This window comes from Engraulis encrasicolus, chromosome 8 (assembly GCF_034702125.1).
Source record: "Engraulis encrasicolus isolate BLACKSEA-1 chromosome 8, IST_EnEncr_1.0, whole genome shotgun sequence".
NCBI classification, from domain to species: Eukaryota; Metazoa; Chordata; class Actinopteri; order Clupeiformes; family Engraulidae; genus Engraulis; species Engraulis encrasicolus.
The window spans coordinates 41641183-41654893 of NC_085864.1; the positions used below are offsets into that span (position 1 = coordinate 41641183).

General features: G+C 42.8%; 1 protein-coding gene across 1 annotated transcript; it reads left to right on the plus strand.

Annotated features, from left to right (window-relative positions):
• Positions 1–468: 468 nt before the first annotated feature.
• LOC134453881 (uncharacterized) lies at positions 469–5354 on the plus strand. Its single transcript, XM_063204629.1, has 8 exons — positions 469–573; positions 1479–1658; positions 1751–1986; positions 2196–3178; positions 3433–3604; positions 3724–3872; positions 4711–4899; positions 5029–5354. The coding sequence occupies exons 1-8, from the start codon at positions 469–471 to the stop codon at positions 5175–5177; spliced, it is 2163 nt and encodes a 720-aa protein (XP_063060699.1). The 3' UTR covers positions 5178–5354.
• Positions 5355–13711: the final 8357 nt, after the last annotated feature.

A 13711-nucleotide genomic window follows, 5' to 3' on the forward strand; every position in this document is an offset into this window, starting at 1 on the left:
TCTACTATTATAATTTTTGTGATTTTTAATATTTTTTTTGCTATGAAATGTTAATATTCAGTTCGACGCTAGAAATAATAAGACCTCATTTGAGTATCGTTTCGATTATTTTGCGCCACTAGATTATTATATACTGGGTCACAAAGCTCAATTTATGAGGCCAAACCCATACACATTAGCAGGATGCTAGCGAGCACAGGTCGAAATCTTCTTCCCTGCTGAAAAACTAAACACCTGAAAGATTTGACAATACAACCTAACACTTACACAGAGGGCATATCTCTGCATCTATTTCCTCAAGTTAAAAATACTGGAACTGAGGCTGACAAGGAGAAGGCGAGAACAAGAGCGCTGTGGGTAAAGTTTGTTAGGCGGCACCGGCACGACTTTGAAGTGACAGCGACATCCGTGTTGTGCTCGGTACATTTTGATCAGTCATGTTACAACAAAAATGTGGAGATCGCCGACATGGTTGGATTTAAAAAACGATTGAAACCCCAAGCAATTCCGACTATAGACGTCGCTGGTGTACAGAAGGAGATCCCTGCTAGTACGGCTCGGGCGCGAAGACAGGTGAGTCTGACTGTCACTTTACCAGATAGCGGATGACTACGGTATTCTCTCTTGTGCTGACAGTGACATTTAGTTACATTGTACATTGTTTGACATTATTGGAGCACCCTAGTGGTAAGCCTGTGCCTGAATGTGTAGCCAGATGGAAAATCAAAACAAACGTAGTCTACCAAAGCCTCAAAATGAACAAGCCAGCACGAAACATTCCCAAACACAAAATTTGAGTTTCGTCTGGCTTAGTATAAGGTTCTACTCGCATCCCACATCGTGTCGATAAAGACCCTGAAACGGATTCGGTTTAGAGTTGCTGTAGGCCTACAGCGGTGAGACAGATATTGTATTTGAGTGTTGGTATTTACCAATTGTCAATCTATTTAGTTAGCCGATTGGTATGTAGCAGGGAGGATGCGGGTGTAAACACAATTTTAGTTATGCTACTGAAATATAAAGGGTAAGAGAGACACACACGTCTGATCCAACCAGTGCAGTTAGCTGATCATAAGACAAGTACACAGGTACTCAGATAAGTTACTTGTGTTGGAAGGAAACACAAGTATTTGTAGGGCCTACTTTTGACACACTGTTTCCTAACAGCCAAACTGCATATTTCCACCAGCATCTGGCCCATTGGTCCCACATCACTATTTTGTAGGCCTATTGGTCACGCAGGCAATGGTCCCACAGCATATACCGGCTGCTCCATGTTCCCATGCACATTTCTAAGAATGTATTGAAATAAATGCCTGTTACATGACAGGGAGAAAGGCATGTTACTCTGAAATGTGGGAACATGGAGTTGTGGAACATATAGCCTATATTTGAGTAATTAATGTGGGAACATGGAGTAGCAGGAATAAGTTGGGGGACTACTACATGTAGGATAACTCAAATCTGTGTCTACACAGGCTGTCCGCGAGAGCTTAATGTCTAGGAACCCACCAAGTCCTGAGGACAACATAAGCCTACTCGCGTCGGATCAACATCAAGACAGTAGCAAAGTGGATGACATCGAGTCCCTGAAGAGGAAAGTTCGCGGCCTACAGAAAATCATCAGTCGACTGAGGAAGAGAACCGGAGGGAAAGCTGTGAGTTGTAGCGCTGTCGCTACCTCATATTCTTTTGTCTTATGATGCCAGATAAAGTGCATGTGTATTAACTTCAATTTAATTTCTCCCAGGTTGAGGATGAGCTTGTGGAGGCTGACTTTTGTGAGGACGGTGATGAGGAAGAGGAGCTTGTGGAATTTGAGGATGAAGAGGAGGACGGTGATGAGGAAGAGGAGCTTTCAGATGGGGAGGATGAAGAGGATGAAGAGGAGTCAAATTATTCACTGGAGGAGTCATCAGCAGCAGAGTCTCAGTGGTCAGATGAGGATGGCGTAGATGACGGATGCTCACATACCAACAGAGTGAAGTAAGTTACAGTTTAATGTTTTTATTCTAGATATTTATCCAGCAGTAGTATTTTAGGACCCAAATAGGGGAGGTGTAAGTATTACAGGTGAAAGTGAAAAAAAAAGTTTAAAAAAAGTTGATTAATTTCCACAATTTCATCAAAAATGTTAAACTTTCAAGCATTACTTATTCATACGCTATGTTTTTTTGTATCGTCATATTTTTCAGTGTTGAGCCTGGAACACACTGCTTCGAGGAGCCCAAGTTCATAGTGTTCTTCAGCATGCTGATGACCCTATTCTCCATGTTCTGCTTCCAATGCAAGATGGAGAAACCAACTGTGACTGTTAAAAAAAATGGAACAATGGCAATTGTGACCCAGAGTTGTAGAGTTTGCGGCAAGGACAGCTTCACCTGGAGATCACAACCATTCATCTTTGGGAAGTACCCTGCAGGAAACCTCCTTCTCAGCCTTGGAATTCTTATGTCTGGTGTCAGCATTTCGAAGGCAATGCTTCTCTTCAAGCATGTAGGGCTGTGCATGTTTGCTGCCAGAACTTTTTTTTACCATCAGACAACATTCCTCATTCCAGCAATTCTACATCACTGGGAGGCGTACAGGCAAGCATTGATGAGCACACTCAGAGGAAAGGAGGGCTTGGTCTGGAGTGGTGACGGTCGATACGACTCCATGGGTCATAGTGCAAAATATGGAGCGTACACCATGTTCTGCAACACAACTACCAAGCTAGTCCACTTTGAATTACTGCAATCAAGCCAGTCCGGAAGCAGTAATGCCATGGAACTTCATGGGGCTAAACGCAGCTTTGCTTTTCTCTCTGCAGAAGGGTTAAACATCTCCACGTTCATTACAGACAGACACAAAGGGATTGGCAAGTGGATGAAAGAAGAACAAAAAAACACTTCCCACTTCTATGATCTGTGGCACGTGTGTAAGAGCCTGGTCAAGGACCTGCGGAAAGCCAGTAAGGAGAGAGGTTGTGAAGTCATCAAGGACTGGTCGAAAAGCATTAAAAAGCACCTCTATTGGTGTGCCCTGTCTACCTCACAAGGGTTTGGACAATTAATATTGGCAAAATGGAAATCCATTGTCAGGCACATTGCCGGAAAACACGATGACCACCCTGATGAGGCATTTCCCACCTGTGCACATGGACCATTGAAACAGGAGAGGAAGTGGATTTACAGTGGTAAGATCATGTTCACATTACTGTTAGACAGCTAAGTCTTGTAATATGTTTGTGCAAAATGTCTGTATCAGGCTTCTAAATGTGCTCAAACAACTTTCTTATTTGCACCTTTAATCTCTGAGTGGCCCTTTGCAGTAGGACAGGGTTGATTTCAAATGTAATTGCAAAGAGTATCAGAAAATTGACTTCGTGTTGTTTTGTGTCACACAATGGAGCTTCTACACAATCTTATCACCATGAAATCTGTTACACAGGAAGCCTGGCCCATGACAAGTTGTCTGCTGTCCTGCTGAGGAAAGATAGACTTGAAGACATCAGAAGGCTATCTTCAGAGGGTCAGACCAGCTGCCTTGAGGGCTTCCACTCTACCCTTAACCACTGGCACCCAAAAATGACACACTTTTCATGGCTGGGGAGCTATTGCAGGTGACTTTTCTTTCCCTTGATTTGTCAGAAAGAAAATGTGTAGTTTTCATGGTGAGCTCTTGTAAAGCTGTGTACGTGTGTTCATATTTTGAAAAGGCATTCTGTGTCTTTAACCTTAGGCACATCTTAGCAGTCCTGCACTTTAATGAAAACTTGAGGCGACAACCCCAACGCACCAAAGATGGCAGGACGTACTACAAGGTCACCTACCCAAAGTACAAGCTTGGAGAAGAAGTGGTAAAACATATACCATCACCACCAACATACCGTAAGTATAGCTAACATTGTATACACTACTCTCCAGTAGTTGTCGCCTATCCATCTGTTTGGAATAACAGCTAATAACCTGACTTTCAATTAATCACTTGGCTTCAGAAGTCACTCATATGAAAGCTACAACCCTCCCGAATGAAAATGTATGTACAAAAATAAATTTCATGCACCAAAGAAAGATTGACCCTTTATTGAACACACACAGGGCAGATTTTCACACTTGAAAACACTTTAAATACGCAGATCGGGTGTCATACTTAATTACTGAATCACTCTCACCTCTCAGGACAGTGGGAGAGACGTTTTTGGTGTTAAAGGTGAAGAATTTGGAAAAAATAAATTTTTAGTGTTTTCGTCTAAGTCAAAAGTTTAGCAACCCATCATCTGTTTTTACTGCCATGCTGATAATGATGGAAATGCACAATACAGTATGTGACACCATAGGATGCTCATGGAAACAAGTCAACATCCCCACACCACCACCATCTAGTGGCTGCATGCAGACACAACAGTTCAGTAGCTCAGAAAGCTGGTTCAGGGGGGGGAAATCAATCTGTTTTCTTTTCTGATCGGGCCAGCAGTCATTATCGATGAATGTTTAAAAATAATTGTATTTATTCAGGATGTGTTTTTATCTTTTTTATAACTATATTTATGGTCCTTTTAACCTTTTATTGACCACTGCACTTTATGTCTGTCCTTTGGTATCTGTTGTTGCTGTCTATATGTGCTGCACACCTAATCGCCCCTTCTGGGGACAATAAAGTTGAAAAGTTGAAGTTGAAAGTTGAAGTTGATTTAAATATTACATGGTAATTCTGTACTTTCTTCAGACTATGTCAGTGACATCAAGCATGTGATGCTAGAAACGGCAAAAGAACAGCTAAAAGAGACCCATGACAAGTACACAGCCCTGGTCCCGGCACCTCTCTGCAGCCAGTTCACAGGGAAGAGGTGTAAAGAATCATCCATCCATCACTATGAAGCAAGGAAGCAAGCACGTACAGCGCTTTACCCACCAGGTACATTACTAACCTACATATCACATTTTGTAAAGCAAATTCGTTTAGCTAACAATGTCAGGCCAGCACTGCCCTTTTCCCAGGTACATTTCTGGTAGCCACTGATAACTTTCCTGTATTTTTATTCAGAGCAAGAGCAGGACAACATCAGGTCACAGCTTGAATCTGTGGCAGAAGCAAGTCGCACCTCAGCAGCAAGCCGCACTAAGAAAGCACGAGCCTGCAAGAAGTGCAAGAAACCAATGAAAGGCCATCGCAGAGGGGCTTGCCCCAAATAGTTAGATCCAGCTTTGCTGCTATTGTGCTATTCCTTGTCTTTCTGTGTTAAATTTGAGTGTTTTGTCTTCATTTCAGAAGCCTGTACATGTGTTCATACCCTGCCTCAAAGTGGCCTACTTTTCTGTATTTCTAAGCGTGTTCTCAATTTTAACTTTTAACTTAATCAGTCATTTGTAATATTTTGTTGTCTGCATTTGTCAGCCATTTGTAATGTTAGCTATAATAACTTGTATTCAGATGTAATTACAACAAGACTTAGTATAAGTCTACTATGTCTAGTCTGAGTATACTTTCTTAGTCGGTTAAATCCATTATTGGTCATGTTCCCAAAAATGACACTAAAAACATATGAAGTTATAGTATTTTATTAGAATTAGCTTTCCATAGAGGATTTGTAGCCCCTGGTTTGACCATCACTGTAATCAGTTCTCAGCCTGTGGTAGACGCATGCTGACAGAGGTCGTGTATGTTCCCAGCCGAGGTAGCCACACATCCATCGAACAACCCACCTGTAGGCCACTGCTCTAAGATACCTGTAACGGTTGAAACATTTTGTGAATACATAATAAATACAATTTGAAATGTTTTGTAAATAAATGTTCAATTTTTTCAAGGTTAAGTGCAGGCCTAAGGTAAAGTATAACGGGTCGAGTTCAGCCTAGAGACCTAGAGATGTATTGTAAGAATTCTTCTGGCTGAATAAAGAATGAAAGTGTAATTAATTACAAAGATAATCTTACATCTTGATATGCTGTCCAGCTCGTCGACGGTAAGGGCGACCCTGCTTGTCCCGTAGCACCGGACCAACTTGCTCCAGCACCACCCTCTTGGTCAGGTCTTTATAGTCCTGATGTTGTGTAACACAGGATGGCTCAGTGCTGCCATCCAATGTAAGTTTGGCCATGGCTGGCCCAACTTCCCAGCAACACCTGTACTCCCTTGCATTTTCCAGCAAGTCAGTTCTACACTTGCACCTAGTAACACAACAAAACTGAATGAATAAAATAAGTCTTTGATATACTACAAGATCACTCTCCATCTTACAGCTAAAATAGATGCCAAAATGAAATGGAAAAAAACAATAGAATTTCTCACCATTCATTGAGGGGGATTTTCCCTTCCAGCCGTGCATCCAAGGTCACGGCTGAAATGCCATCCTCGTCAACCTCTTGTTGGTGAAGCTCGTTTTCCCCTGGTAGGGCTAACGGCTCATCTTGATAGGCATCTAGGCCTGCATTGTCGTCAGAACTTGTGTCTGAGTAACTGCCAGTCTGGCTTCTCTCAGAAATCTGGCTTTCCAGATCGGACATTTAAATAATAATAATAATAATAAATAATAATAATAATAATAGGCCTAATAATAATGCAATATAGGCCTAGCTTACTGAAGTGTCGACCTGTCCTCCGCGATTGGCTTCCTGTGACGTAACATTTCATTCATATTACTTACTTACTTAGGCCCATCGCTCCCAATGGAGCATAGGCCATCAATGACTCCTCTCCATGCAGCACGGTTTTGGGCTGTCCTTTCCGCCTCTCCCCAGCTGGTTCCCAACCTCTTCAGCTCCGCCTCAGAGTCCCGCCTCCAGGTGTTTTTAGGCCGTCCCCTCTTCCTCTTTCCCTGTGGGTTCCACGTCAAGGCTTGCCGTGTGATGGTAGTTGCTGGTTTCCTAAGGGTGTGCCCAACCCAACCCCACTTTCTCCTTAGTATTTGTTTCTCCACTGGCTCCTGATTCCCTTTCCTCCAGAGTTCCTCGTTGCTGATTTTGTTTGGCCACCAAATCCTGAAAATCCTCTGCAGACAACTGTTAATAAACGTTTGTAACCTTTGTACAGTCTTCTTTGTCATCTTCCACGTTTCAGAGCCGTAGAGAAGGACGGATGTTATGTTTGAATTGAAGATCCGGACTTTGGTTGTCATAGATATCTCCTTGGAGGACCAGATGCTCTTCAGGATGATGAAGGCTGCTCTTGCTTTTCCAATTCTTGCTGTTACATCTTTGTCGGTGCCACCCTGTTTATCCACGATGCTGCCCAAGTAGGTGAAGGAGTTTACTTCCTGGATAATTTCCTCTTCTATTACTATTGGATTGTTGGTCAAGTTATTAAACTTCATTATGTTGGTCTTCTTCCTGTTTATCCTTAGCCCTACGCCTAGAGATGTCTTGACCAATTCGTTGGTCTTTTCCTGCATCTGCCTGTGGTTGTGCGAGAGGAGCGCCAGGTCGTCTGCGAAGTCTAAGTCATCCAGTTGCGTCCACAGGGTCCACTGAATACCGTTTTTCTTTCCTGATGTTGTGTTCTTCATGATCCAGTCAATAACTAATAGGAACATGAAGGGTGATAGGAGGCATCCTTGCCGCACTCTGGTCCTGACCTCAAAACTGTCCGACACTTGGCCTGCATGTAGCACCTTGCATGTCATTCCTTGGTAGGTTTTCTGAATCAGGCTGATGATTTTCTCTGGAATCCCGTAGTGCCGCAGTAGTTTCCACAGTGTCTCCCTGTCCACACTGTCGAAGGCTTTTTCATAGTCTACGAAATTTACATATAGGGAAGAGTTCCATTCAATAGATTGTTCCACAATGATGCGGAGAGTGCAGATCTGGTCTGTGCAGGATCTGTTGCTTCGGAATCCGGCTTGCTGGTCTCTCAGGAAAGGGTCCACAGCTTTGCTCATCCTGTCCAGTAGTATGCGGTTGAGAATTTTTCCTGGGACTGAAAGCAGGGTTATTCCTCTGTAGTTGTTGCAGCTGGTGAGATCACCCTTTTTTGGGATCTTGATGAGGGTTCCCTCTCTCCAGTCTTCTGGGATTGTCTCTTCCTCCCAGATCTTTGAAAAAAGGCTGTGCAGCATATCGACAGCAGTCTTTAGGTCAGCTTTGATAGCTTCTGCTGGTATTCCATCTGGTCCTGCAGCTTTCCCATCCTTCATGGAAGTGATCGCTTTCATGATCTCTGCTTTGCTGGGCTTACATGAGCTAATTGGTAGTACTGCCTCCGCTGGTGGAATATCTGGTGGCTCTGCTGGGATAGGTTGGTTCAGTATCTCACTGAAGTGTTCTGCCCAACGTCTTCGCTGATCTTCATTTGTTGTGAGTGGTTTTCCATCCTTGTCCTTCACTGGCTTGTCAGTCTGTTGGAATTTGCCTGCTAACTTTTTAGTTATCATATAGAGGTCTCTCAGGTTGCCTTGACCTGCAGCCATTTCCGCTTGTTTGGCCAGATTGTCTATATGATCTCGTTTGTCCTTTCTGATGCTTCTCTTCACCTCTTTATTGGCGTTTGTGTAGTTCTTCTGTGCCCTTGCTTTCGCCAGTCTTGTGGTACTCGTGTTCAATTTGTCTTTCTTCTCCTTCCTTTCTTTCAGCTTCTGATGTGTCTCCATGGATAGCCATTCTTTGTGTTTTGTCTCCTTTTTCCCCAGCACTTCTTCACATGTGTCCTTCCACAACTTCTTTGTGTGTTGCCATCTTGTCTCCATGTCAGTGTCAAGGTCTTCTTCCAGTATCTGTAGCTGATGGTATCTGTTCGAAAGGTTGATCTGGAATTTTGTCTGCACTTCTTTATTCTTGAGAAGCCCAACGTTGTATCGCATTCTTCCGCTGGTGGTTGTGGAGTGCTTCTTCAGTCGATGCTTTGCACTCATTATCAAGAGGTGATGATCTGATGCTACATCCGCACCTCTTTTTACCCGCACATCTTGGCATGATCTTCGGAACTTTCTACAGATGCAGATATGATCTATTTGGTTCTCTGTGATGTGATCTGGGGATCTCCAAGTGGCTTTGTGGATCCTTTTGTGGGGGAAGATGCTGCCTCCGATTACCATTTGGTTGAGTGAGCACAGGTCTGCTAAGCGCTCTCCGTTTTCATTCATCTGCCCCAATCCCTGTGCTCCCATGATGTCTTCATAGCCCGTGTTGTCGGCTCCAATCTTGGCATTGAAGTCGCCCATGAGAATGGTGATATCCTTTGCTTTCTGTCTGGCTAGCACATACTGTAGTTGATCGTAGAATTCGTCTTTCCTCTCCTCTTCAGCATCGTTTGTTGGGGCATAACATTGGATGATGCTCAAATTGATGTTGTTCTTCTTGGTGGCAAATGTGGCGGTGATAATTCGTGGGTTTACTGGTTCCCATCCAATGAGAGAACGCTGTGCCTGTGGGGCCAGCATCAGGGCCACCCCTTCCGTGTGCGGTGCGCCATCTTCGGTGTGGCCAGAATATAACACCATCTCTCCTGATGTTAGTCGCAGCTGTCCTGCCTGTAGCCACCTTGTCTCACATAGCCCCAGGAGAGAGATGTTGTAATTTCTCATCTCTGTGTGCGACCTGTGCTGTCTTCCCCGTTTCATACATAGTCCTGACGTTCCATGTGGCGATGTTGGTGTGCTTCCTGGGAGTTAGAAGGGGGATCAGCCTTGCAGCTTCCTCTCGGCTTTCACTGCTCTGCGTCATTGACCTCCTATGTGGAAGCCCTTCCTTTCCCAAGTCGTGTTGCTTTTGAGTCGTATTTCATTCATATGGCTCGTTCAAAAAATCGAGAATCCCCAGAAAGCCGACCTAAAACCTCGGGAAAGTGGGAGTGAACATTTGGTGACGCAATGTCAGATTGATAATTATCGAGGTTGATCTCTGGCGGAAGTATAGAAGAACGAGTTCCCGAGCTTGTGTTTTGTGTGACGACACACGCATCATCAACATGGCGCCCATGCATGCAACTGACATGTAAACAGTATCATAAATGCTAAAATATCATCTTGTAATCACTATCAACAACACCAGTCAATGTCATTCAATTGCAGATGCACATATGTCAGTAATGCTGGTCTCTGGCTGTTTAATTTAGCTTACTTCAGCTAAAATTATGTGTCGTGGGTGTGGAGGCTCAAGGTGAGGTGAAAAAAAGAAAAGAGAACCAAAACAAAACACGCATGAATCCCGATTGTTCCGGGATCAGTGGCGTTCATGCGCCAAACTCCAGAACTCGATTGTCATGTGAGCAGTGTCGTCAGCTGTCTCGAGAGGTCCCGAGCTGGTGAAGGTAACAATATTTTGGAGGTAGGCTGTTCAGCGTATTCAGCCTGAGTATTTTGGGGATTTCTAAGTTTGTTTCTTTTAGTTTATTTAATTTAGAGTGGGTCTATATTGATTTGTACGACTAATGACATAATGTAAGCTAGACTATCCTTCCTTCCAGTTTTTTTTTCAGGTAGGGTCAATATTATGTCGCATATTTTTGTGATGCTGCATATTTCGAGTAGCCCAATCGCGTAATTATCGCAAAATATAGCATTTACCACCTTTCACGCGCGACCCCGCTCCTGTGAATTTTGAGTCATGCCTGCGTCAAGGCAAAGCATCGTCCCCCCTTGTCAACCGTTGCCATAAACAAAAGAAATATCAATGGTTGATCGGTAAGTTGACGGCATAATAATTGATATAACGCCATTTTTAAATAAGATTGCATTTAAACCATAATAGGCTATTACCACATTACACAATTTTAAAGTACCGGTGGCTGGGTTTCAAAGAGCCACTTCGGTTTCAACCTGTCAAAGACAGCGCGGAATGTCACATCCATAATCTGCGAAACCGGCAGCTGGCACCTTAACATGCTCCCATATTTTCCAGATTACCACAGCACATACAGCCAACACTATTGTGTCATATGATTTATAATATCTTAATAATAATCAGCGTGTAGCCTACGTGTAGCCTAGGAGCGCGGTGCTGTGCCCGTCGATCTTGTGCCGAATATGGCATATTATTTCCAATATGGCATATGGTGGTGCATCATCACAGAAAAGTCTACTAGGCTTATTTGTGAGGCTTATATTCAACGTGAGTTTTTCCACATAATGTTTGAGGTGTGTTCTTTCGACATGTCGATGTTTGTATCTTTGGTTCGTTTATGATGGGTCCTTCAAATGTATGATATTTCCGCAGCCAGCCATACTAGCAAAAAGAGGGTGTCAACCTTATGACGTCACGGCCCTGTAAATATTGTCGCACCAATGGCACAGTTTCAAGTTGCCGTTTCAACAAGTTATGCCCGGAAATTTTATTTAGGGTTGGATTGATGTTTTAGAAATAGGCAAAATATTTAATGTGAATAATAGATGAATATTCGTTTCATTTGATCATTAAACACCAGCCATAATGCTTACCAGGAATATTTTGTTGATGAGATTTGTGACTGGAAATTGCAGTAGCAATGTATTTAGCATATGGGCTCCCTTTTCCATTCCATACATTTTCCAACATGAAAGACTTACAATGGGAACCAATGAGACGGAATCTTCTCCCTATATTCTAATTTCTTCGATTCAGCTAATCACATAACGGCTCTGTCTTGACAGCCTGGGACATTCGTCGATATGAAAGTTCCAATTGGTTTCCGCAAAACCGTGTCATAGCGATTCACTTTACGATTATCTTGATTTTAATCGTCAAAATTCGCTCTGGTCACTCAGTTCGCTTCGCTCCTGGCGAATTGTTCTGGTAGCCCAACGGTAGGGACACATAGCAGGCGAAGCGAGCGAAGCAAAGAGAGGCGAAATTCATTGACAGCTCAACCGTCATCAGGTCGTTGTGGCGAATCAAATGGAATGGAATAGTTATGTTCGCTCCTCATTTGCATAACATTAAACTTTGTTCAATGATTTTGCTTCGCTTTGCTCCTGTTCGCTTGCTTTCGCCTCTCTCATAGGAATGAATGACGAAGTTCGCTTCGTTTGGCCAAAATCGCGTCTATGTGTCCCTACCGTTATTCACCTTCCCTCCATACAGAAATAATAACTTCCGCCGCTCAGGTTGTGTAGTTCACGCTTTGTCTACACGGGGCATAAGGCAAAAATCACAAATTAATCTCTGATTGTGGAATCCGCTGTCGGTCAGAAAATAAGCTTACGTGGTTGGCTGCCACTGTCTTGCCTCGCCTCGCCTCACAGCATAGTGTTTATGAACACTGTGAACACATATAACCTATTGGTCATGAAGAGCTTTGACAGCTTTGAGCGTCTAAGCAAAAATTACAGCCAAAATAACAGAACAAGGATAAATGTAATTTCTTTGACAATTTTAAGCAAAAAAAAAAGTAATGTGATAAATACTTTTCCTGGTAACTATCTAGGCTACTTTTCCAATGAAGTAACGCAGTTACTAACAAAATTATTTGGAGAAGTAACTAGTAAATGCAATGACATTTAAATTGGTCTTCACCCAAGAAGCACTGATTTGTGTTTAACATGTGGTGCTTGTTTAAACTACCCAAAACGGTTCAAAGATGACCATCAGGTCTGTAGATGTTAGACCTGTTTTTTCACTATTTGCACCAATTTTTAAAGACATCTATCATACATTTTTCCCTTACCCCCACATGCATGGAGGTTCTTTACAGTATTATTAGTATACCTAGGTATTTTGAGATGACTTTTTTTATAATTTGGAGGTATTGTTTTTGCGAATAATAGTATTTCTGGTGTCCACAGAAAGCTCCTCTGTCTTCACGTTTGTGAAAGAGGAACAAGTTGTAACCGTTGGCTTTTTAAAACACAAACATCGTCCAGCATTTGCCAATTCATGTCGAATAAAAGCAATTTATCAAAGGTGATTCGTGATTTATCATATTTGAGTCAAATTAAGCTTCCACGGTAGGGTGACCAGACGTCCGGTTTTGCCCGGACATGTCCTACTTTTGAGACCTAAAAAAATGTCCGGGGGGAATTTCAGAAATGCCCGGGATTTTGTTGGACTGCCTGAAATATAGACCTAATTCATCTGCACTGTAATTTTCACTCCGTTCCATTTGACTCCACTCCAGGTTTCTCTCTACCATTCACAAATTAGTCACGTCAAATCTAGCCACTTCGCACCATGTGTCCGAAAGAAGTAGCCTCGGGGACTAGCCAGTGCGCCCCATGTTTACAAGCGAAAGTGCATCTGTCCGCCGGTTCGACGGACTGCAATGCCGATAGAAACGCAAATGCACGTTCGCGGTGGAGTTGAACAAAAATTCCCGCGTGTGAAGCCAGGTATGAAGGTAATCTAACACAGGAGTATGCCTAGTAACACCACCAAATCCATCATTTAAGGAGGTACAAGTTTTGTTACACCTTGTCACAAGACTTAGCCTAAAAATTCTTTCATGATCTGACATTTCCAAGTTATTTGCAAAAGCAATTTCTCGGAGCTAGAAGGACTCATTCCTGAGTTAAGAAATTGAGCTTCTTCTTCATCAGCTTCTTCTTCTGTCTATTGCCTTTGCAGTTATTGATAACGCTGTATGGGTTATCTTATTAATAGGCCTAGGTAAAACTCCACTTCCTCTCTTAATGGTGTCCCATTGCTAATCTCTGAGCACAGTATAAATAGCCTATCTAAATAGGCCTAATGGATGACAGTGGAGGGGTAAATTGTGAGGTGTCTTATAAACATATTAAGCCTAAAATGTAGCCTAATAGAACTTCATTATCAATTCAGTTGAAAACCACAAATGTTTTATATTTAGTTTCCAATGTTATATAGCC